The sequence below is a fragment of the Bombus pascuorum genome, chromosome 3 (genome assembly GCF_905332965.1).
Source record: "Bombus pascuorum chromosome 3, iyBomPasc1.1, whole genome shotgun sequence".
NCBI lineage: Eukaryota > Metazoa > Arthropoda > Insecta > Hymenoptera > Apidae > Bombus > Bombus pascuorum.
Genome location: NC_083490.1, coordinates 3,704,222 through 3,731,122, shown reverse-complemented (window position 1 = coordinate 3,731,122; position 26,901 = coordinate 3,704,222). Strand labels below are relative to the sequence as shown.

The 26,901-nt window shown below is 39.6% G+C and overlaps 1 protein-coding gene across 10 annotated transcripts in view; it reads left to right on the top strand.

Annotated features, from left to right (window-relative positions):
- LOC132905554 (uncharacterized) overlaps positions 1–26,901 on the top strand; it is a 356,111-nt gene that overhangs the window by 235,552 nt on the left and 93,658 nt on the right. For all 10 annotated transcript variants that reach the window (XM_060956960.1, XM_060956961.1, XM_060956958.1 and 7 more), the window contains exons 15-17: positions 9,238–9,525; positions 18,704–18,967; positions 19,286–19,339. In XM_060956960.1, coding sequence (XP_060812943.1) covers positions 9,238–9,525; positions 18,704–18,967; positions 19,286–19,339 — 606 coding nt within the window. The remainder of the gene's footprint in view (positions 1–9,237; positions 9,526–18,703; positions 18,968–19,285; positions 19,340–26,901) is intronic.

Sequence of the window (26,901 nt, the reverse complement as noted above, 5' to 3'; positions counted from 1 at the left end):
GTTCCCCTTGGAATGTCCAGGTGTTCAGGAATTTAGATATCGCGGAAACTATCGAATTAAAAATTTTTCAGGAATTCGGCTGCATAGGTCGACACCTAACGATCTAGATACATCGTATTCCATTAGTGTGCATTTGGCTATTTGGAAATTCAGGTACCTGGAAATTGTAATTAGTTGATATTACGTCTATCTAGTCTATTAAGTATTATTCATGGCTGTTAAAATTTTTATTTTCGTTGTTGAAAAATTCATGCAATATCTCTACAGTCACAGTCTGATATCTTGCTTCATTGGAATATTTCATTCATAGGAAGCACGAGTACATAAAACATTCGTCATCTATTAATAAAACTTCAATTCTGAAGTCTGGCCATCTTCAGGACTTCATAGATGTCAGAAATAATTTTCTTTCTCTCTAGTTTTTTAAATTAAATATTATGACACAATCATTTAAAGATCAACTCAAACGCATAAATCTTCTGCTGTGTGTGCGTTTAAGGAAGATACATATTAAAATAATTCTCTTGAAATTTCCTCGAACACTTGATAAATTATTTGCGAAAGACGTTTGAATCTTGAATCACGCGGATATGGGACGCGTCCTCTGCTTATCGTGCACTTTCCGTAGCCGTATTGCGCTTATAATTGCGCGTTCATTTTCGTTCAAGGATTAAGCGGCTCAGACAATAAGCGGTTTAGGTATCTCGCTATGATGCGCGTTCTATCCGGATCCCCCTTGTGTCTCCACCCTCTGTCCCTTTTTCTCCTCCACCCCCTGTCGACTCGTCCGCTATTGATTCCAGGTTTATTCTTGGCGTGCCGGTCGCTTTGCTGGCGTCAAAACATCGGAAGCAAGGGTACCGTGCCGAGACTCTGACGCTTAACGCTCCTGGGTCGTTTAGTGTCTCAGGAGTATCGTTTTGGGGTGCAACAATTAGCCTATTTGTAATTTCACGCGCGGAGTCGAAGCTTTTTTATCCGAGATGAGAGGTTTAAATCGAAGAAAGGCTTCTAAGTTAGGAAAAACGTGTGTTGTTTCGTAAATTTGATTCCATGAATTTGGTAATTGCTGACTCGATGTTTTATTCGACTTTGAAAAGACCAATTAAACAAAGCGAGGGTTGGAACAAAGGAATGGGTCGTATTGTAATTTAAGAAACATTTGGTAACCAGATGTACGGAGTTTGAGAAGTTAGAGTATTTGAATAATATTTCGTCCCTTAAATCAATACTAACCACGAACAAGGGGACGAGAGAAGAAATTCATCTCTGTAAATTTATCTAATTTCTAAAATTACAAAATATTACGATTCTGTGTCGTAGAGAACAATAGTCTGCTTCATAATATTCTTTCATAAACGAAAGGATTTGTTGCCGCTGGTAACTGGTTTTTGAAATATCGTTAACGATATTAGTCCGTCCGTACAAAAATCTGAAACGAGCGAAAATTTAACGTCGATTCGTTTTCGTAGAGTTCATCTGTTTTGTCACGTCATTGACCACGATCAACGTCATCGTACTTTCCTCGTTCTTGCATTGCTGCCATCTTCACTGGTCTGCGAATCAGCAAACGGGTGAATTTGCATGTGCCGTTTGCCGGACGATAGTCGGACGAGCAACGTCCTCGCGAGCTGAATAAATTTCTCTTTCCGCGTAAGCTGGTCGTTTCGCGACCCAAACGGCATTAATAAATTAGCATTACAAGCACGCGCTGAATTTCCATTTAACGAGCCGTTTAATGGGACCGGTGACTTGTAAGTTACACCCTGTTTCAGCAATTAAATCTGACCACGATAAAGCCTTGATCCGCGAGGGTACATTGAATCCAACAGGATACATGAGACGTTTGGACGAGATCGTTACGCTTTTTCGTTTTATTGCTAATTAGAGATGTGACTGGCAATCATTTCTAACATTTTCCTTTTTGTCCCGCGTCCCTATTAGACGAACGATGGCGGCTAATTAATGCTTTTTGCCTCGACGCCCTCTGGTAATTGAATATTTAAAACATCGAATGCTTGGCAAACTATTAGCATTATCTATACAGAACGATAATTGTGCTATTGCCAGCATGTATCGACTCGAACGAAACGCGACGAGTTTAGTAACTGTTTGAAAATGTGCAATTTCTTTTTTTTTTTTTTTATCGAATCACGCTCGAGACTTGTACATACGAGTTCTACCTACCTTTTCACTTGTTAATAGCGTCGGAGTTACATAACACAGTAGACTTAGCAACAATCGAAGTGATGAATAATAATCGGCGCAAACACTGAATAATTTAACTATTCAGATCGTTGCCAGACGAGTAACCAGAAAATTACTGTCGTCGAGAATTCGTTAAATTCGTATAATATTAGTTAGCAGAAAGCTTTTTAAATTCAGCGAACGCTCATTTTCCGTAATTATTCGACTCGTAGGTTATTTAATTCGCGTGCCGCAAGTGTCGTGAGAGTCGGGATACGAACGAGATTTCAGCGCGTGAATAGCGCGGCTACGGATGTGGAACGGTTTCATTATGTCAGGAACAAGCAGCACCGTGAAGAGAGCGAGCTACGTTTCAACGTTACGCTACGCTGCGATACTTCGTATGTTAGATCACTCCTAGTGTGAAACCGACGGAATACGAAACGATATTTAGAACTTCTCAACTTGATATCTCAGCGGTTTTGCAGCCTTGCAGAGTTAACAGTTTGGTTGTTATTGTACTGCTGGATAACACGGAGACTTTAATGTTTAGACTTTAGGTTCAGGGACTTTGAAGTTGTACATAGACATCGAGTACCCGGGAATTAGTTATAGCTAATGAATTAATTATTTAGAAATAGGGTAGTTCGATGCTCTGAAAATCGAATGCTTCTAACAACCTAACCAATTAGAAGCATGAATTCTCAACTAGATAGGTATCTAAATTTTGTAGTTGCGATCACTGATTAGACATGAAAAAAGCAAAATAACTAAGCATTACAACAAAGTTCTTGATCGTTCGTGTTTCTTTGTGATTACTCATTGACTGTGAACAGTTTCACGAGGAAACGAACGTTAAATAAAAAGGCGTGTCTTCACGCTAGCTGTTAAACACTAGGTAACATTTGCCTGTGTGTTTCCTTTTATTTACCTCGTCGATGGAAACGCGACGTACATAGAAACATTACATTATCTTTCGCCGATGCGACGCAATTAAAAATAATCTTAAGACTAGCGTAATGTCTCAACACTGACCAAACAGCTTATTCAGCCCTATCAGAAAGATCTCTAGATTTTTAGACGAAATTACATGAAAACAAGCTTTCTTTCTGTAAGAAAATACAATGAATACGAATTCACAACGTTCGTCGATGATATTACGTCACCGTACTTTGGTATCATGGCTGCTATTGCGTCACTATAGCGTCAGCGATACGTCAATACCGTGCCCATGTGTGTTCGCTCGTTTTCCATGGCGATGCATCGAATTGGAAAGCGCCTTAACGTTAGCCAGTCCCATCTACGTTCATCTCCTACACTGCCCGACTTGACCAACCTCGATCGGTCACTGACTTCCCTGCTTTATCCACGTCGCTGCCGATAATTCATCCCTGCACGCATCAGCAAAAAATCAATAATTTTGTCACTTTCTATCGTAGCAAAATCCGTGGAAAATATCTCTTAATTTTGATTATACGAATGTGAAATCTATGAAAGAACTAGAAATGTCTAGAATTCCAGAAGTTTGGAAGTTATGTTTCATATAGGAATCTAGAATTTTGACGGTCTAAAATTCTAGAGCTACAAAACATTTCAACTTGAGAATTTTAGGAAATTTTTGCAAAATAAACTTTAGAATCTTTAATGTTTAATTGCTGCAAGTTTAGCTTTCACACTGCATAATTAATTTCTTCAGAATAAATTTCTCGTAGAATAAAAGAATTGATTAATTCTTAACTCAAAGAATAGAAGAATTGATTAATTTTCAACCCCTTTTGTGTTTGTAATAGTATTACCGTTATATATATATATCGTCGCCGATCGTCACAATGGAAGAGAATAAATTCGACGAACACGTGGATTAAAATCGAATCCCAAGATAGATGATCAAATATCGAACGTCGGAAGGTAAAGGCTCGGTTAATTCCGGACAACGTTATTTCGGGTAATGTCATAGACCAACGACCCTAAATAATGAAATCCCCTTTCAAATTTCAAAAAGAAGCCCTAAGCATCCCTTCGCAGATCGTAAATTTCGCCGCTGGAACAATACATGTCAACCTTTTACCTAATCAGACGTGTATTTCTAACAGATTATAATTAATACTTAAAGCATTTACAGAAAAATAAATAAAGCTAAAGTGTTCATTATAATATTTAGAAGGTGAAATAAATATTTATTCAGTGACATAAATATTAACAGCGTGCTCGTAGAAAGTTAATCTCTAAATAATCAACTAGCAAATTCTATAGAAAGTCAAATACTTTCCTACAAACCCGAAATTTCCACGCAAGAACACTGTTTCAACTTTTTACCTAATTACACGTCTGCAAATCGCAGTCGGGGTTCGGACATCGACTCACCCCGGTCAGGGCTTTTCCTGTTTCTCCTCGTTTCGCACGCAATAACCACAAGACCCAACGAACTCCAACGCTACGGTCTACTGCCCCCAAAGGGGAAACGCGCTCTGAATGGCCCCTTGTGTTATATCGTAGCTAGTTTGGATCCGACCCTTCGCAAAAAGCCGGACAACGAAGAAGAACAGACGGACCTGTTGTTAAGAACATGGCGATTTTTCTCTCGTGGAACGGCGAATTCCCGCGAAACTGACCACACGCCGAGAAAAAACAAGGAATTCCTGCGCCATATTGATAACGCTCAATGGACCTTCTTCTTTGAGCGAATAAAAATCGTCCCTCTTCCGAATCTTACGTCTCGGCTTCTAAATGACGATAAAAAAATGCTCGTTAATGATCGTTCCAGACACGATGCTGGCTATAAAAAAAGTTCCTTCCTTATTGTAACTGCAAATGGTACAATTAAATTCAAGGACGGTCGTTTATGAAAATTGAACAGTAAGATGTCGGTGGTGTTAGTTTGGTTCGCGTGAGAGATTCAATGAAGAGGTTAAAAGGAGAATAAAGTATCGGAACGAGGAAGCGTATAAATAAAATTAAGTCGAAGGTCATTTTTTGTTCGTCTCCTTCGTTCATTAATACATTTGCTGTTGGTATTAAAATATGGCTACGTTATTTTTGGAATTGCGCGTCTCGTTTAGCAGAATCCTCTTGCTTGATTGAAGCAATATCGTTAATGAGACTTTACAAGACACAAATCGTAATGTAATCGCATCGACGCAATGTACGCGCCAATAACAGCAAATGTATTAATCAGTTGATTGTATTAAGAACGAGCAGACAATTAAGATGATCGTTGGAGGTTAATCCATTCTTACGAACACGTTTTTTAACCGCTTCTTCTTCTCAGGTTTCTATTCTTCCCGTGTCCCTCTACCTCGCTAAAGAATCTCGATCCATCGTTTCTATTTCCTTAGAAAATTGTAATTAGTTACAAATTACAGGTTACATACATTTCCTTCTCAGAATTTAATAACTTCACGCTAAATGGAATAATCGAATAGTTCAGAGTGTGTGAAAGTCCAAATTGTTTCATCGCTAAATTTGTTAACGTTATGCAACGGTATGTGTTACGGCTAGCAAATTGTAACTTGTCGCTTGTAAGATATCAATCGATGATATTAGAGTCGAATCGCGAGTTTAATTTTCTTTTTCTTCGCGTAATTTTTTGGATCGTTGCGCGTCGCTGGTCGATTCTTCATTGCGGAAAACTTGTCAGAAGTTAGCACAAAGCGTTCTAGATCGTGGGAAATTAATTTCTGGCTCGACGCGTAACCTCTTTCGTGGAAATGGAATTCCGTTCGTCTTGCACGTGGCATCCGGAGACTTTGATGGATTCTGCCACGTATCGACGGCTTGTTTATCGATGCCAGAAGAAATAAATTGGCTGGCTAAGTTCGAAGAGAAGTTTCAGCTTCTCGGAAGAGGAGCGTTGGCCTTGTACGGTTGATTCGATTTAATCGTCTCGCACAGCTGCTGACCGGAGTTTGCGAAAACTTCGCGAACCGCATGGCGTCCCCGACTTTCACGCACGTCCCTCTGTTCAGTTTCTTCAGTTCTTGTACTTTCTTTCGCGTTAATAAAATACACGGTTAACCGAAAAGTTGCAACACATCTTCATAGAATATTCTCTTTCGTGCTACTTTATTTTCTCCGTTCTCTTCATTTTCTTATAGACCTGTAGGTAATTATTAGACAGAAAACGTGCATATGTGTGTACGTATACTATAGGAACATATATGTTCTCTATAATACACAGAATTATATTACCCGTGCCATAAATGTGCCATAAAGAAAGGTTTAACCATCGTGTCAAAGAAGATGGATGAGAGTGGGTAAACTCGTTACATGTACATTATAAGCAAAGGACCTTTTATCATCGTAATTATCATCAAAATGTACTACATATAATTATACATAAAGTTCTACATATTCCTCACATGTTCTTCATATCATTTTACGATATACTCTTCACACGCTATGACCAAAAACGAAAATTCTAAAAACGTAGTGCGAAATATGCTACAAAAATGTAGAGAATACACGTTACGCAAAAATGTACAAAGTATGCATAAATACTTCTCAGAATTAGGTTTCTCATATTTGTATAAATTCACGTACTCGTCTACGGACATAGATACAAACGTCGATGAAGAAACTAGGAGGAAAATCGTCTTTAATCTTCAGTTTAATTTCAGCGGTACGAATTTACATAAAAATTTAGTTACCAAAATCACGAATAACCAATCTCACCCTGTGAAATTCTCAAAAATATCCACCGAAACGAATTTCCACAACCTCGTATCTTCAGCATCGATCTCTAAATAACAAACGACCACTCGTACGATCCCCTGGCTAGCAAAATGGATCTGCCAGAAAAATGGTTTCGCAAGGGTGAACAAATTGTGGTTTGGAGCACCGCGTGTTTCCAAATAATCTCGAAAGATGAGCACCGCACGAAACGTCCGTGAGCTGTCTCTTTGGAGTTATGCCGGCGGCGCTCATTTTCCATCCTGCCCTCGCAAGAAATCGGTTCCATTTTGCGGCAGGGGTTGCAGGCCTTGGACGCCGTGCGCATTCGTAACGGTATTCTTTAAGCGGAAGACGTTAGTCTTCGTTGAGAAGAATTGTCTTACGGTGACGCGACGATCGCATGCAAATGCGGGATTATGTAATTGCGAAGAAGCGCGAAGAAAAGAGGATTACCGCGAGGATTGAACACGGCAACCTGGAAATGGAACCGAGATGGTTTTAACGTGTATTAGGAATTCGTAGAAAGGAGACGAGCAGGATTCTCTTGACGAACAGGGATTTTTAGATAATACTTTTCACGATGATGACGCGCATAGCGTGTAACTTGAATTATTCCAATACATCGTTTAAACAATTATCGCGCTTTTGTTTTCGTATGTTTCGACGAAATGATTTTTCTGCTGATAAAAATGTTATAATTTCCGAATGTCTTAAGAGTCCTTTGGATAACTGGATTTTGTACGTAGAAGAAAATTAACGAGCCATTTTTCTAAAGCTAAAGGTAGTTTGCAACGTTCCTGACATTTCTATCGAAAAAGATTCTTATTTAGTAAAGCAATATCTACGTTAATACAGAACTAATTTAACAGAAATATATAGCCTATGGTCGCGTAACAAACGATAATAGAGTATAAACACGATTTGTGCACGATTCTCCATTAATCTCTGTCCATAAACCCAATCGTTTTACACAGGATTCAATTTATTCGTTGATATTATAATTAATCCCGGTAAACGTTTCATCTATACCATAATAATACTAAAAACAGAATTATTAAGAGGTTGATGAATGAAACGATGCAAAAAGTAACGAGCAACTTTCTTCTTATATTTTTTTTTCCTTTCTCGACATTTTCATCGAATCCTAAGGTAAAGAGGGAAAAAACGAGAGGGTTGTAGCATGCTGTTAATCGACGCGCGTGCAACACGCGAAATGATTTGTGGTTTGTCCGCGGCGTCTACTTCTAATAGCCTGTATCGAGCGTATTTATTGTCGCCGTGACGTGAAAAATTCATACGGGCACAAATCATCGTCTCGTTCTCAAGTCGCATTTAAAATTCTAAAGTCCGAGTTGTTGTTGCACGACTCTATCAGGATTCCACCAATGGAGTAATGTTTATTCGAGTTTCTTACTTACGTAAGGCGTGCCATTTCGACCCATCGATCCTGTAAAATATACATAAGCGCGATAAAACGTTGGGATAAACGGGAAGGAAATATGGCGAAAACAGCTTCGACGTTGCGTATTTGCTCTTGGAATCAAAGGATTAGTCCATGATGCAACGTGGTCCTTTTGCTCGCTGAATGGTATTATCTAAACGGCCGCGGTGAACCACGACACTCTGGTGGAGATGTGCCAAAATATTTGCTATTTATAAGTGCGGTAGAATATCTAGTATTCTAAGAATCTTCATTAGTAGGAATTTCTAAGAGGTATAACTTGGTGCTTGAGAGTTGCGATATGTATTTGAGAATTTTCCGGCTCAAGCAGTATGTTTAAGAACTGAGAATTCTGGTACTTAGATATTCTGCTATTTAGCAATGTTTGTGTCAAAGAACTTTGTTGCTTGAGTACTCTGCTACCTGCGATATAAGCCTAATGTGTAATAAAGTAAATGCTTAGGGTATATCAGGCGATCGATTCTGGAAAATGGAGTTTATTTTGGGAATAATTCAATTAAATGCAAGAACAGTTAATAACAAATCTACAAATTTTACCTGGGAAATGGAGAATCGATTTTCTAAATCCTAAATTACCGTTCTTCTCTCGTGATCTATTCGATTCAGCAAATCACTGCCGGTAAAACAAAGCAAAAGTAAAGATATCGGTTGGCGGGTAATTTGAATTCTATAGAATTTACATATATATCTAAATAATTTCAAATCTAAATATCTTCATATTTAAACGCTCTTACGTATTACGGATAATTTAGAAATTCTAATAGCGAGATATTTTGTCATTCAGGCATAATACCTAAGCCTTGCTATCTACATAAATATTCCATTACCTAGAGTAATTGAACGATTTTTCGAAAACCACTATTCGATACTTGATACTGACCGAACGAAGGAATAATCAATTTTATTTTTATTTACAGCACATGGTGCAGACAGGCATGGCTGCGCCCTACGGTGGGGGTGTCTTCCCCCCGCCGGTAAATGGCGTAGCGGGTGTCGTTGGAGCGGCTGGTGCGGCCGGTGAGGTGAAACCGCCACCCCCGGTGCCAGTGAAAGAAGACAACAGTGGCGCACCCCAACAGCCACCACCCAGCGGTCCTCAAGTTCCACCACCGGCTGGTGCCCCACATCCTACCGCCCCCGGTGCCCCAACCGCGGCCAGCTTCAGTCCGCCTCCGCCACCAAACGGCGTCGATCAACAGGCTATTGTATGTCATACTTCCATTCCATTATTTACTACTTTTATTTGCTCTAGTTTTCCTTCGTCGTGATCGGTCGGTACCGTTGGATAGTAAATAATTAGTCGATTACCGATTGATCGATTATTTTTGCAAAATATATAGTCTGTTTTCTCACATCGATATCATAAATATGCGAGCGATAGAATATATAAATTCACGATTGAATGTAATCAGATAATTCGTCGTTTTAATTCGTACGATGAAGAAAAGAAAAAGAGCATTCGCTCCATTTCTTTAGCGGAAACTTCAACATTTGCGCACTCGCGTTTACGAATAATAATGAAATAGAAGGGCAGCATAGTTTTACGATTAAGCTATTCTAAGAATTCTACGTTCTAAAAAAACTTGAGAAAAAAATTTACCGCCTACCTGAAACGAACATGCAACGGATAGAACATAGTTTCGTTCCAAAATCTTAACGAGCATATCGCACGTGTTCGTACAATTTTCGCGTGGGAAACCGTGGCCAAGATCTTGGTGATATTCAACGCGAAAAGAATCCTCGAATTCACCAAACCGTTTCATGTACCGCTCGTTGACATTCTCGCTACACTTCACAAGTAGGGGAAACGCTCTCTTCCGGCGGATGTAGCAGCGGAACGCGACCCTGTGAAACCGAGGTCACACGCCACGTCGGTCAGTCAGACGAACCACCACACCGAAACCGCATTTGGTTCTCTGTCCAGTCGCTTTCGGATCATCTCCATTCGGAACTGCTCGTCCTTGCTTCGTCGCCTTTGCGGTCTCCGACAAAAGTTGCTACAACCGGTGCCTGATTTCCTTAGTTGGCGTTACGTCACGTATACGAACCCTCGATGATTCTACGCACGTACGAGTCGAGAAACAAAGGGAGATAAGTGTAGGGAAAGTTGGATCGAACCAGCGGAGAAATATTCGCCTGGCGAAAGTTCTAGAGATCTGAACAGTTCTCCCCTTGGAATTAAGGATTGAGAAGGATCGAGGATCTCGAAGAAGTAGAATTTGATTTGGATTAACTTTCAAGATACTCTCTCTCTCAATTTTGTGTATTTCCGTAATCACGTTCGTTTATTCCTTCGACGTATAACTGTCGCGACTAATAATAGACAGCTGTATGCTTTAGACTATAGAAGTGTACAAAGAGTACGTATTAGCTAAATAGGCATAATCTACTCAGATTTGTATTTATATTAGCGACACGATTATCATCTTGTACATCATCATCTTGATTAATAGAAGGTTATTTCTCGTGCAATGTAGAATTTAAAACAGCTAAAGAAACACGTTCTCGTTTAAAACCATGCTACAAGCGACCAAGTTAAAGATCACATGCGACGCCTAATACAGTTTTATTTACGACGATGCAGCCTACTGTAAAACATTGTACGATAACAACTTGACTGAACCATACAAACGTGCAAATTAAGGATCACGTGTGACTGGAATCAGCGCTAGTTTTAACCAGTCGATTTACATCAACTGACTCGTATCAAAGAAACGATATGTTTCCTCGACAGAAGCCAGACTAACCATTGCTTTCCGCGTGGTTTAACAGCTTGATCAAACAAATATCCTGCAGTTGTATCCCCCTACGTCGTTGCGTTCCAGCGAAGTTGAAACATCCCTCGGCTCGCCGCGCAAACGCTCGAAATTTGTTTAAGCGCGCGATAACTCGCCGTTGGATGGCGTGACGCGCGTAGTCGCGGTAATTAGCGCGACTCATAAAGCGGCCTAATTAGCCGCGCTAATTAAAGTAATTCCGTTCGTTAATTCGATTTACTAGACGGCTGGGTGGATTCTGGACTGGCCAAGAGAGTGAGAGCCAGAGACTCTGGTAATTCCGTGTGGTGCCACGTTAGTCGACACGCTCGACAACAGCTTTTAATTAAAGGGCTCCGTGGAACTGTAGTGTCTCCCTCCTATTTGCTCGCCCTTACCAATTCTCTAAATCTCCTCGCCTGTTCAGTTTAAAGCGCGGTGCAGCTTTCGCTCGCAGACTGGAAAAATGGGGGATCTGAAGGAAGCTGAAGTCGAACGAGAAGTCTGTTGCGAGTTGCGCTGTTAGAAACTAGATAACAATTTGTAATTTCGAACAGGAATTGTAATATAAGCGACAATGTTTCTAATTTGAAAAAATCGCAGATAAATTTAATTTCTGAACGCTGTAGGTACTTACACGTGTTTGGAAGCAAGTTCAACTTAGGGTACAGTGGAGACTCGGGTTGTAGAGTGGAAAAATGACAGGATTAGAATGAAAGATTCGAGGTGAAAAAAAGGGAAAATGAACATGAGGTATAGGATGCAATGGATTGAGAATTCGAAGTCAATTTCTCTAACAGAATAGAGTTAGAAGGTATAGTATACTTGCAAAAGTTAAATAGAAAAAGATGGAGGAAATTTGTCATCGAATGATTAAAGTAGTCTTACTCGTAAATCTCCACTAACAGATTCCGAAGAGAACACGCTCTTCTTTATTTCTCCATCCATTCCTCTTTTCTTTCTATTATCACATCCTTGTGGAAGAGTTTTTCAATGAAATTCTTACTTCTTAATCAGCCAAATTCCATCGAACATTCTTCCTCCAATCGGTCTATCGATTGCCACTTAAATCCTCCATTTTCCAATTTTAACTTGCAAGTTCCACTTTGTAGGCACGTCTGTACTAACTGGATCGTTTTACACACATACGCGCATACAGACGCGAACCATCGAGAATCGAAAGACAGCGATCGTAGAGCTGACTGTAAATTATCGTGATTCGAGCAAGATTGAAAACGTACGATTCTGAGGACAGTTTGTCGAATGGTCGTATCTAATTAACCCAGGTGAACGAAGTGCACGCGGAGCATTTCGGACATGGTTGAGCCAAGCGTGAAGAGTTTCGAACAATGTCGTGGTTCCGGACGACGTGGTCGCTTTGTTCGTCGCTCGTCTGTTCAATTATCCGGTGCCGGTTAGTCAGCGACTCGTAAAGCCGCATTTCGTTCTGACCATTTTGCGCATGCAGACCCGCATGATTTTCCTCTTCTTAAACATCGTACGCGCCAGGTTTCTACTATTTATAGACGTGTCGCACTTCGTGGCTAATCTTCTTTGTCGATGAATAATTATGTTGACGCGTTTTCTTGAATACATATCTTCAAAAATATTTTCTTCGTACTATTTTGCTACGTTGTTTACAAGCTTCGCGTTTCGTTGTTCATTTTCATTGCCGTGTTAGAGTATAACTGCGTTGTACATCGATTTACGCTTCAAAATTTCAAAAAGATATCGACTACTTGAGTCTGTAATGAATTTTTCGAATTAAAGAATATGGAAATGCCCCACTGTTTGAAAGTTCTACTCTTTTTGTCCAAAGATTTTTGTTAACTTTCTCAGCGCTCGGAATTCCTTGAATGTATATTTTCAATCAGGATTCCTTGAATACATATCTTCAAAAATATTTTCTTCGTACTATTTTGCTACGTTGTTTACAAGCTTCGCGTTTCGTTGTTCATTTTCATTGCCGTGTTAGAGCATAACTGCGTTGCACATCGATTTACGCTTCAAAATTTCAAAAAGATATCGACTACTTGAGTCTGTAATGAATTTTTCGAATAAAAGAATGTGGAAGTCCCCCACTGTTTAAAAGTTCTACTCTTTTTGTCCAAAGATTTTTGTTAACTTTCTCAAGGATCAGGATTCCTTGGATACATATCTACAAAAATATTTTCTTTGTACTATTTTACTACGTTGCTTACAAGCTTCGCGTTTCGTTGTTCATTTTCAATGTCGTCTTAGATCATAACTGCGTTGTACATCCACTTACGCTTCAAAATTTCAAAAAGATATCGACTACTTGAGTCTGTAATGAGTTTTTCGAATAAAAGAATGTGGAAATGCCCCACTGTTTGAAAGTTCCATTCTTTTTGTCCAAAGATTTTTATTAACTTTCTCAACGCTCACGTTCGATCAGAATACCTTGGAGATCGTCTCTTTTGGAAAGTTTATTTCTAGCTTGAAATTGGAATGTTCTTAAATATGCGATATCATGTGGAATACGACAGGGATTTGTCGAGCTGCTTTGAGACTAAAACAGCCTTTGGTAGCGTTTTCTAAAGCAATCGATCGAAGGCACACGAAAAGTAATCACGCGTCTAGGGAATTCTCTAGGAATCTACTTTGGAGATCTGCTCTGAGTCTTAGTCTTCGGAAATTTACTCCTGAACCGAAGGATCTGCCTCGGACTAAGGATCTACCTAAGGATTAGGTGATCTTAGAGAGTCACTTTTGAAGTGGAAGAATCTCGGCAAATTGAGATCCTATCCTATAGGAGACACATGCGAAAGGGGAATCTGAGCTGCTCCTAGAAATTTCCTGTAGAATTCGAGAATCGTCAGGCAATTTTGAGAACCACTTGAAACGTCGAGGGCTCCTTATGCTCAACTTTATCTCGAGAGAAAAAATATTCTCAGAGAACCTGCGGACGAATTTATCTCTATTCTAAAACAAGAATGAATATTCTTATTCTTAAGATAATTTCCATTGCAAAATCTAACGTCTACGATATAGAAACGTTAGAATCTATAATATTTAAATTGAGACTATCGACTACGGTAGAATTTCATTAATTTGAAGTTGCTGTCAAGAGACAAACAGTTCGTACAAATGAAGTTCATTAATTCTGCCCCTTAACCACAATTCCTCCATTCAAATAATAGAAGTTCACGTTTGGATAAATGGACTCAATCAAGAAGGAGCTGAGTTAATTGGGAACTGGCTAAAATATTGTTCCAACAAATGAAGCTCGAATAAATGAAGCTCTGTTATATTCCGAGAGATAACCCTTTCTTTCTATTCATTTAACTTACTTTCAAACTTAAATCCTTTTATCATAAAAATCCTCCCACTCTTATTATCCCGTCTTCTCGTGATCCTTATTTTTCAATCCTTTTCAATCCACACCAAAACCACAACACCAACGCGCGCAATAATATCAATTATTATTCTCTAAATATCTCAAATCCATTAATTCCAAAAATTATCCGACCCTTCCAGAGCCATATAACCATTGCCGTATCACGTACAGTATCAGCTTATTCTTTAAATCTTATTTCCCAACCATCTTAAAGCGTCTTTCACAACAAAAATACACTAACAGTGTCTGTCGATTATTATTCTCCGACGATATTCAACTGCCTCTTCAACCAAACTGTAACATCCACTCGAACGTTATTCTCTTAACAAATTTCAAGTGATCCTGGCAGGCAAATTATCTTGAAAAAACAGCCCTTAGTCGTAGGAGGACCATTATCGCGAGACAGCGCAAGTATCGCACAGTTTTGTCGCACAATACGAAAAGTCGAACGGCGCTCGGGCGCTAGGATTCTATTCAAATCACTCGGTGGTGCAGAGGCGCAAATTAAAAGTTCCTTTTCAACGAACACGTTGAATGGCTGCGTTCCCGCGGATGTCGCGTCGTTCATTGAACGACGAAAAAGCATCCAGACGATCCAGTTTCATCGGCAGCGTGGAGTGAGCTGGCCGTAGGGCAAAGTCCACCGGCCGATGTCTCGAAAATTTTTCCATTCGCGCTTCTTCGCGGAGCCTCGTTAGCCGATACGGACGTCTCGAGAGTAGTTCAAATGTTTCGTGGGTTTTCCATGGAATTATCCATCCCCTCTACCCCTCCGCCGCCCGTGTTGAAAGGCTTCCGCGAGAGTTTCGCGTGCTTTCGAGTTGTACGCGCTCGAAACTGTTTCCAACACGAGGTTTTGAAGGGAAGAAGACTCCCGGGGGTTGGGTAATTGGTTGAGATAGTTGTACCATGAAGTTGGAAAACGTGGGCTCAAACGTGGGATTTTGATTTATTATGAATATTGATCTCCTTTTTTTGTGGTAAACTGTGCATGCAAGGATTGAATTTTAAGATTTCGATCTATTCTGAGAAATTGATAAAGGACAAGTGGTCGTGTAACAACTTGTATGGCGAATTTGCAAATTTAAGAGGAAATTGGTTGTTCTATCGAAGACTGGAAAGACTAACGATGCTCGTTCTTGGCCAGAGTTTCCGCAATTCCCTCGCTGTATCTTTTTGTAGCTACTGCTTTAAAGGAATTGGGGAAGAAACAAATGGCCAGGAGTTTTCGGGAACGATAAATTCCTGCCAGTGAAGAGAGAAATCCCTATTATTTGTATCAGTCGAAGGACCATCCTCGAGCAATCTACCAACGTTTCGGGGTTAATAGTACTCGATCCTCAAAATCTCTGGCGGTTTTGCTGAAAAATACACCTGTCACTTTCAGACATCTTATTCTCCTAGTAGAAAGCATGAAAATCTTTTATAACTTCGATTTCTTTACGATTATTCTAGTCAATTATTTGTCTTTTCAGATGCAAAGTAATATCCTTGTCTGCAAACCATTTATCTGCAAACAAAATAAACAAACGACAATCACAATGTTTATATTTTCATAAATATTCTTTTTTGCAAACAGACCTATCCTGAAAATGTTTATTTAAACGCAAATGCTGTAAATAGACACGGGAAAAGAAATCTATAACTATTCAAGAAACGATAATTTTTTAATGAAATTGGAACAGTGTACGGTTCGTCTGTCGCCCATCGAATTGGAATAATTTTGGCTAATTGAAACGAGTGTCCGACGCTCGTAAAATTTTCCCGCGCGGATTGAAACGAGGCAGCAATAAAAAAAACTGGAATGGCAATTTCGTTCGATTAAACGCGACGCAATCGGCCTCGTTTTCGCAAGCTGCTTCGACAGCCCCGACGGGAGGCGAAAGAGCGATAAAAACGCGGAAAATTCATATACGATCTTTCTATTTTTTGCCTCGTGTATCCTTCTGTCACTCCTTCAATCAGAATTTTTTCAATTAATCGTCCAACTCGCATATCTCGTCGCAACTCTCCAATATCATTCTGTAATCTTCTACAAAAATTTGTGAAATTTTTAATTTTTCTAAAGGAACGATTGGAAATTAAACGCAGAATATTTTGATAGAATTATTCCCTTCGGATAGAATAACGATTTTTCTCTATTTATGTTAGTATTCGTTTATAAGAGTTTCGCCAAATAAAGGAATCCAAAGATAATATTTCAAATGTTCGTTGGATAATCGAAATATTCCTGCGATATCTTATTAATATTCCAGCAAAAACGCATAAGAAAGGAATACGCAAAAATATCAATGTCACCATTATATTTTATCATAAGGAGTCCTCGAAAAAGAACGAAAGGGTGCTCTCGAGTAACCATCGAGAGGCGACCATCGTTCTTCCATTCTTCCGCTGCTGCTCTACCCTCTTTATCCCAACGGCTCGAGCAAACAAAGTTTTAATCCACCGTGATACAAGCTACCCACGTCGTAGAAAACGTCTGAGAGCGTATCGACGGTTCCCTCTGCAAACCCTAATCTCTGGTAGTATCGGGCATCGGTGGGCATCGTCGATGCTCGATGAATAATTCGTGAGTCTCCTACGGAGAGGGAAGGAGCCAGTCTCTAGCCTCTCTGGCCTATCTAAATTTCATTACGTCTGCCGCGTTCTTGAAACGTGGCATCGAATTCGTCTTCGATGAGTCCGACGCTCGACGTCGAAGCAACGTCGTCCTTCGCCACGAAATTAATCGAAAGAATAGTAGAGTTTGATATTTGGTACGCGAATGAAATTTTAATCAAGGTACAAAATTAATAAAAATTGAACGGGAAATTATTATGTAGATTGCTAATTTTATAATTCTAAGGTAGAAATTTGAAAAGGTAGGAATTCTGTAATTGGAACGAGGATGATGATTGATTATTATTACGCGTGTACTTGATGCTATTAACAAAATTTAACGAGCCATAAGTTACGAGTTATCGAGATAATAAATCTTCTATTCTAATAAAAATAACAGAGAATGCCTTATAATTTCTATTAACAATTAATATTAATTCTTAAGCTGTTCCATCAACGGCGTAAGAAATAAAATTTTCCAAACGAATTTTAGAAAATACAATCACCCGACTGCTCGGTTTAACGTAAAATTGTAAGAAGGAAGTTTATAACTTTCAATTTCTAACTTATCGATTTTCGAATATCGTTGTAATAATTTAATAGCAATTTCACCTTGAAAGTTAGCGTGATGTTACATCGACAATCGGTAGTCATATTCCGCCCAATTTTGTTCGTCACAAAGGACACCGTAATCTATTTTCTACGGAAGGCAGAGGAAACGTGTCGTTCTAACAAAGTGTTTATTAATAGCCGGCTCATGGCTGAAATTGCTTTAGTTCCAGTAACCGTGGATAGTTACCGTGGCGGTATAAGCAACGACAGACGTGATAAAGTTGAAGGTGGAACGGTATTCAGTAGCACAGCCAGAAATTCCACACAACGGCAGCTGCGTCTGACTATACGCGACGTGTGTTCACTTAGCCTCGTTAGTGGCGCGAACGAGATAAGGTCGGCCGGTGCGGCTGACCACTTACAGCCGGCTCTACTTGCGGCTTCTGTACCGTTTGCGGAATCGGAATGCTAACGATCGCGTTTCTAAACCTCGTGGCAAACATCTTGTCTCCTTTTTGCGAATATTGTCAGAGGCATTTACGGAGAATTCAATTAAGTCGGGCTTTGGAATTTTCTGCTTCGTAGTTGGATTATTGGCGTGAATAAAGAAATGGAAAATATTTGTGTTCGTTAATTGACTCTTGGGTTTAACGATTTTCTTCGTTTGTTAGGAATATAGATTCATTAAGCTGCGATTGGGAACGTAGGAAACAATGTCTGTTGCAAATGAATCGTTTGGCGGAGTTTCAATGGTGTAACGATAGAATAGATTAATAATTATTATTAGAATTAGTAATTATTAATTTCTAAGTTAGAAATCATTATTGCTGGGAGTTGAGAATCTACGATAAATATTATAATGTTATATAAAATTTAATAAACGCAAAAGGATATTTTCTTTATATTGTTAAAAAGCATTTGGTATAAGATATAAAATCATATAAAATTCGAAAGTATCTTACGCCCATATCTTTAAAAATCACTTAAAATTTCTTACAAAGTCTCGCATTTCTATTAACAAATCGTTGTAAATACCTTTGAATATATATCTTATGAACTTAATCTCAAATATACGAGCTGCACGATGATTCTAATACTATCTTTGGTCTTCGACGACAGTCGGAGGTGTTTCAGGCAGCAGTGGCGGCCGCGGCAGCTGCAGCTGCAGGAGGAGGTGGCCAGCAACCAGCACCTACACCCGCTGGCAACGAAACCAATCCTGAGGGCGCCGTCGAAGGCAGCGCTTTAGTACCTGTCACTTCAGGTGCAACTACACCTGCGACAGCGACACAGGGTTCCGATCTAAAAGGTCAACCAAAACGCCTTCATGTCAGCAATATACCTTTCCGTTTTCGAGACCCTGATCTCAGGGCAATGTTTGGGGTAAGTCTCATTTTTTCCACCTGAATTCCTTGGGAATTTTTTTGAAAATTCTTAATTTATTTCGTATAATTATCTTCTATCGAGCATTGAAATATTTCGAGTTTCTATTCTTACGTTCTTAACGCTGAATCGGTATCGTTTATCGTAATAGTTTAGATTATCACGCTTAATTTTAGAATCTATAGTTTTATTTAGTCTTGTATATTTTACGTGATAAGGATTGTTATCGATGGAGTTGTTTTATTAAATTTTCCTCTTGCTCCTATCTCATTAAACACACTCTAACAAATTCTCAAGAGATTGCTTTCTGTTTTCCAGCAATTCGGGCCAATCCTCGACGTGGAAATCATATTTAACGAAAGGGGAAGCAAGGTAAGCTCACGTCGCCCTTAGGCTGCGAGCCACCCCTGTCAACCAACCCCTAAGAATACAGTTAGACTTAAGCCACACACACAGCCGCGTCCTAGCCACGAAATCCTCGTCACCAGGATGGATTCGCGTTCGAAATCTCACCGGCCCTAGTTCGTTTCCACGCTCCACGTTAATCCAACACCCTAGAACTACTCTCCTTCCAACTTGCTCGATTCACGAGTTTCTCGCTCGAACTATCCCTCGAGTTCCTTCACAGAATCCAAAATCGATCGACGAGTTTCACAATCTGATGGTCGAGAACAACCTTTTTATGTCCCTCTTCCTCTCTAACTTTCCCAATTTTCCTCGTCCTTTATGCGTTCCCGTTCTTTTCTGTTTTGCCCCTTGACAATATAAAATAATCACCGCGCCAACGTGACACGATTTCTCTTATGGAAAAACTTTTGAAAAAAACTCAGCTAGAAAGACAACCTGGTCACGAGGACGTCGCGGGACCGTAATCATTCGTTCGAAGAGACGCAGCGCCACGGGGGTCGTTTCATCCCTGCAGAAAGTTTGTAGTTGTAGAAAGTAAACAGAAAAATAAAAAGTAAGAAGGCCAGGTGGGTTTGAGAACGGAAGAAAAGTGAAAACTGGATCGTGTGGCTGCGTCCCTTCGTCGTTCGTTCGTTCTTTTGCAGCGCGATGGCGACGAGAAACGCTCGCGTACCCTAAACTACCCCCAAGCGTAACGTAAAACCGTCGGTGCCATTGTCGAGCGATCTGCCTTGTCAAGAATCGCGTCTCCGGTGATTTCTCTGATCCTGGTTGCAAAGTTGTCGTGACTGCTTCGTTTTATTCCCTGTTCTCTTGTACCAAGCTGCGGGATTATCGGCTTATTATGTAGCCTAAAGGGGAGAAGGTCGCGCTTGAAAATTGTGGCTGCGCGACGAATGAAATATTAAGGGTATCGCGAGATGAGACGATGAAATTGCTTCTCTCGAAGGGTAGAGGTTCTGCCGTTAGTCAAGTCTGTCGTGGAACGTTTCTCCGGATTGTTGAAACTTTTCTACTAGAGATATGGAGTGCGTGACAAAGAGCAGCGGTTAGATACGGATATCGGAGATGGAAGAGACGGTTCTCGCAGTTATTTGATTTGATTATTCGATTGAGAGGATACGAAGTTTGATATTGAACATTCTGTCCTTATTGACGATGATAAGGCTTTCAGTTCTTATCGAATGATAAATCAGAACTTGGATTATTTAGCTTGCGAGATTGCAATTGAATAACTTGCAGCTTCGATGTCTGTCTGTTCTTAGAATTCATCGATTGCAATTCAATTTTCTGCGTAATATCTGCAACGGCTGAGTTAATTAAATTTCGTAAATTCATCTTGCAGATTCTCCTGCGAAACGAATCGAACGAATCATTCGGATTTTTAATCTCGTAAGTTAATCGAGTAACTTTGAGTTACAGCGTTCACTCTCAAAATTCAATAGTCTTGATCTAATTTACCGCGCAATGTTCCGCGAGAGCTCTCGACGTTCAAATTCCTTAGACTCACGTTGAAGATTCTACGGCGAATCGAATCAAACACCAGGCAGAAGTAACGCGAGCGTGCAGTTCTAATTGTCGCTCGTTTATGCATGAGAAAATCGAAGCTTCCAGAGGAAGGACGAAAAAAGAGATCTAGGAGAATAAAGGGAGAGAGGCATAGAGGATTCCAAGTGTATAGGAGAGTTTGAAATGCAAATAGGTTTCAATATGGATGACAGCGGTCTGGATAAGATCCGCAGTAATACATCGTGCCGACAGCCGGCATCCGGTGAGCTTGCATATTCAGCGTCTTTGCGTCAAGTACACTCAAGTGCACTTCATCAAGCTCTGGCGGTACCAGTAACCCAATAGCATCGGTCGCTAACGATGTCACGCACGCCCGTCCATTGTCCACTAGATTATCTTCTTATAAAAATAAATTCGCATCGTTCTAACAATCATCTCTGTTGTTGTAGGAAGGACCGTAGCGAGATTTTATCGCAATTCTAATTCAGAGTTTTAGTGCCAGAAGCATCAGGGACGATCGAAACGATCCATTCGAATGCGGATAATTTTTCATAGGAATTGCATCGTATATTTTTGTATATTTCCAGACTTTGCGATAATATTCTGAGATTGTTGTTTAGAATCTGACTACCGGAATGATCTTCGAATTATGTTAGGTTACCCGAAAAGTTTCTCTCGTTTTATGAGGAAATAATAGACGCACGTTTTTCGCTTTATATTATTTTGTCGAATTACGTACGATCCATTTTGTTCGTTGAGATAAACTCCGTGACATTCCACAGACCTGGTTTCACGTTTGTGCGAAGGTGCACTGTTGTAAAAAACACGTTTGCGGAAGAAAGACATTTGGAACAGTTTAATAGATATCGTTGGACGATACAGACATTTTTATTTTCAATTGGAGCATCTTGGTATTTACGAATCCTTTAAAATGTAAAATAGGCGATGTGTAAAATAACCGAATTCGTCGATATAATGAAATATCAAATAACAAGAAAAAATCTTTTTACAATCGTGGTACTCTGATCTCGTCCTTTGAAGACTCGCTTCTCTTGTTCTTTCTCCGTACGATTACTTCGAACGATACGATTTTATTTTCAAAAACACCGACTCCGTGTTTCATTTTCAAGCATCGCGATTAATTCGAGTTCAGGTACGTTGATAAAAATTTGCATATAATTCATCAATGAAGAATTCACTTGTCTATTACCAATGCCATTTATTTTCAGTATTAATCGAAATATTCGTAACATCCAGCTGCTACTATCGATATATTTAAATTGTCTGCTCGGAGAATCTTAAGAAGAAGTATCGAACGCGATATAAATTGGAATGCAACGGTGCATCGTTCCCAAGAGGTTAATTGGAGCTGGTTGGACAAGCTCGTTGTTCCTCGCACCATCAAACTTGGCGAAGTTCATCGAGATTATGAAATCGCGTGGAAAGTTTCACGCGGAGCAATAACAAAAGCCGAATAGTTCTCAGAAAGAAAAGGATGCTTCTTCTGCAGTGAGTCTTGGCTGGCGTAATTAGATCAGAAATCCATTATTTTCAGCAACGAAAACGCGAATAATGATTTTCCAAGACACGGCACGACCATCCTTGTCCTCTCACGGACTTTCCACCGCTCGAAGACGAATTCTCGAGGACCCTGGTCCAGAAACTTGACGCGATGGAAATTTCCAAGCTTGCATATTACATATTCAAAACTATTCTCGCCGAATCGCTAAGAGCGGAATTCATTGTTGCTCGACGAGTAATCGAAACGTGCTTCAAAGTTTTCGCGTTTGGATAATTATTTTACCTGTGGCTTTAATGAAACGGCCAAATGTGCCGTAAATTGTATTAAGAATCATTCCGTCGAGTTGTGCTAAAAACTTCGTCCGACTACTTTTCACTTGTTCGTTTTTGCTGGAAAAATTAAGATTTGAGAGTTAGAGCGACGAATGATTGTCAGTAAATGAGGTAAGCTTCCATTTGAATTGAGATATAGGAACTTTCAGGTTTTTGTAAACTCGTTGAATTAGAAATTTACTTCTTTCGAATCTTCGATGAGTGCGAAACGTTTAAACAGATTTTTAAAAGACGCTATTTCTAGCGTTAACGTCACGTACAAAGCATCGATACAAAGTGCGAATACAGAGTACTTGCAGTCTTAGTTTGTCGTACAATAAATCTCACTTTGCCTAATTACAAACTACATCGACGTATTGAGATTCTTCCAAACGTTTAGACACCGACCTTCAATTATAAAAGACTCATTAACCTAATAGTCACTCTATCAGAGAGCAGGCAATCAATCGAAGTCGCTAATCGAATGAAAGACGACGACAATCGCTAATGCTTGGCTATTAGGTCACGACAGGGAAGTCTATTTCGATCGTGGCGTAGAATGCTGAGAGGAAGTGTAGCTCGAGTCACATCCGTCGTTGCAACAGCCAATCCCAAAGCGGAATATAGCTGTTCCAGTTACAGCATGCTGAAAGGGGATTAATTAAACTCGTTGACGATAGTTATCCAGCAACCGATCATCCTGCATCCGTGAAACGGTTTTTTTTCATCCTCTTTCTTTCGCCGCTTGGCGACGCGTGGTCGGATCCGATTGGTCGCGCCAAGTTTCACGGAATTCTGGATAAACCGAGCCTCGATAAAAGGCCACGCTCCAATTCAACCAACCAACCAGATTCCCTGAAAAATCGAAGCAATTGCGGTTTTGTCGCCTTTAATCATTTTTCCATTTGGGACTTTGGTGTTTTCTAATTTAAGATTTTTATGATTAATCGAGGATTTTTTAAAGTTTCGTTAGTATTTTGGCTATTTGGAAGTATACTCATTCACCGCGTCTGATAAATTTTTATCCATAAACGTAGAATTAGTTCAACTACTTGTACATTTTTTCACTTTTTCCAAATTTTAATCAATCATTGGATGTGGTATTAGTCAGGATTGATCTGCGATGTTAAGACGTTTAGTGATCGTAATGTGGTTGGACTTGCAACAGTTTTATCGAGGTTCGAGGTCTTCGTTCTTCACGATGACGTTGTAGGTTAACGCTTAGTTCAATTCTATCGTTTCCAGTCGAATACTATTGGATAATTGTACTGTTTCCTAATCTGAAGGTCGGAAAATATCCATTACGCTGTTATACGTACGTAGAACATTTTTTATTCCTGGTAGAACTGGAGTAAATTGTGAATTCGAAGAACGTGAGGTACCATAGCAGAAAACATTCGAGAAATTGAAACGCTAAGAAGCGAATTCTAGGAATCGGGACGGTACAGAGTTGTGTAAGAGCCCTTGGCCGAGCGGAAGTAACGGGAAATCGGTCGATAGGAAAGCCGAGATAAATTGCAGAAAAGCGACCTCCGTCGATGCGTATAACTGGGAGTACAAGTCGGCATTCATTACGCGTCAGAGATCCAACGACTCGACAATGGCACCAGGCGACGCACTTTTTGCATTGCAAATTGAAATGCCGCCGCGACATTCTCTAAGAAATATGCGCGACAACGGTGAACTCGTTGCCATCGCTTTTTAGCATTTAAGTGATCGCGAGGACGTGACGGGATCCTCGATGTGAAATCTACACGCAATTGGCAAGAAAAATAGGAGGAAAAAAGCAAGAAAAAAAGGAGGAAGAAATAAGTAGAAGTAATTCGATAATTGTGTAAAATAGAAACGAGAGTATATATCGTGATTATGAATTTCTAGAGAAAAGATCGGAGAGATTTAATCCATGTATTCTATGAAATTCCTCCAAAGGATACTGAAGGATCCCGTCACGGATTTAAGTTATTCGTATTCTTCGTGTTAACCTAGTAAAATCGTTCGACATCGACTCGATTTCTTTGTGAAATAATCGTCGGCCGATTAACGATGATTATTTTAATGGAGACACGAGTGAGATGTTGACGTTCGACTAAGGATATCATGAAATAAGGATTAGGCTAAGGCGAACGAGAGAGTGTGTGATGATCGCGCGAGTCTGTGAGAGAGACCTTTTCTCGAAAGCTTCGTCAATGTAAATGGAATGTGGCATCCCTAATGAAGTGCAGCATTTTGGAGAAGAGATACTTTGAGACCGGCGCGGAGGAGAGCGCTAATCGACTTACCATTTTTCTTTTCATTTTTTCGATAATAAGATTGTTTCTCGTAAAAGTTACTGGAAAAGGGGGAAAAAGGGAGGGAGATAGAAGGAGGTATACGTGAAATAAAAATACAAAATAAAGAGAATTTTAGTACAAAGTGATATAATTGGATAAAAAGTAGATAATTTTGTATAATTATATAAAAGGTGGTGATAGTTTGAAATTCGAAGGTAGTCGGTTGGCGCACTTGTCTCGCGCTGAGTATGTGCCAGTGACACGTACATACATACCATAATATAACCAATGGTGTTAGTTCTCGTAGTTGTTAGACGAGCTATTGCATTTTTACTAGCTAGCATTCCGCATTTTATCATTATTTAGCTCCCATTGGTTATAAGGCAGCTCGGTGCACCTTGCGTAACTGTGTTCGCAGCTGCTTTTGACGAACTGTGGTATCTAAAGTAACTAAAATACCAAAAACCATCATCTCCTTTCTCCTTCTCCTTAGAAACACGCGACACCTTTTTCTTAAACAAATGGCGAATCGCCTCCACGATTCTCTTTGTAATCCTTTCGACGATCTTCTCGTCGTTTCGTACAGTTCAATCGAAGCTACAGTGGCTACAAAAAGTACTTGCACACACCTGCATTTTTTTAAATGAAGCTTCTTCCTCATTTTTTTTCTCTTTTTTATCAGTTTCTACATTTCATTTTCATAGTACGAAAGTTACTAAACGATAAGAAGAGATTTAATATAATCTGGATTAATTAATTACTATGTACGTGTTATGGTAAACACAATGGTGTGCAAATACTTCTTATGGTAATTGTAATATGCAAAGAAAAAGAAAAGCAAACGGCAGCTAAAAAGCTTCATATAGTATACTTCACGATCTTCTCTTGCGTCGGTGAAGAATATAAATTCTCGATGAGCTCAAAAAAAAAAAAAAAACATGCAAAAGGAATTGTTTAACCCTGATGTTCACCTCGCTTCTTCACATTTGCCTCTCTACGGGTATCCTCTTATTTTTAGAATAATTTATTCATAGAAGAAGGGATTACATAAAAGGCGGCGTAAAATCATAGCGAACAACAACACCGATTATTTATAAACTATCCAGAAAATATTCCGCTAACAATGTTTTTAAGAATCTATTGAAATACAACAGTCGTTTCATGTCTCGTATAAATCCGAGGAGAACAGCAGGGCTAAAAAAAGAAATAATAATAATAGCAATAACAGAGATCAATAATAATAATAATAGCAGTTGTTTTAAAAGAGAGCTCGAGAAATTAATGGTAGAAGAAAAGAAAAAAAAATTAGATCGTTTCAAAATGGACGCAGCAGCGGACACACGGTGCACCCGGTGAGCCGGCTGCCGCCACTTCCGGTCGCGGAGGAGACCCTCGGGAGATGCTGCCCATTTGATTTGATGAAACTTTGTCACACCTCATTTTTTCCGAAGCTACATCTAACCAACCTCCATTCTTATCCTTCTCTTTCTCTTTCTCTGATGAGTTTCCCAAGGCGTTTCAAGGCCGGTACACGTATACACACACGTACACTTCTATACACAGAGAAAACATATTACACACAAAAGAGACAGACAGACACACACACACACAATTTAGATATTAGAGACGAGGCAAAAGCAGGAGACGATAGTAATGAAAACTAACCAAAAACGATTGATAACGACTTGCCTGTCGATATCGGAATCGATCTTTCCAAACTGAGACCTGCGTTCGTACTTTTTCTCGAGAGAGACATCACCTTTTGTTAATTAGTCTCGCTACACGCCGTATCGTGGTTCACAGACACTGCCGCGACGTTTTACTAATCCACCTGCAAGTGTTGGATTGCGATAAGAAAAATGGCTGATTCGAATTTCTTCTTTGTTAACGAAAAAGATATAATTATTCTTATTT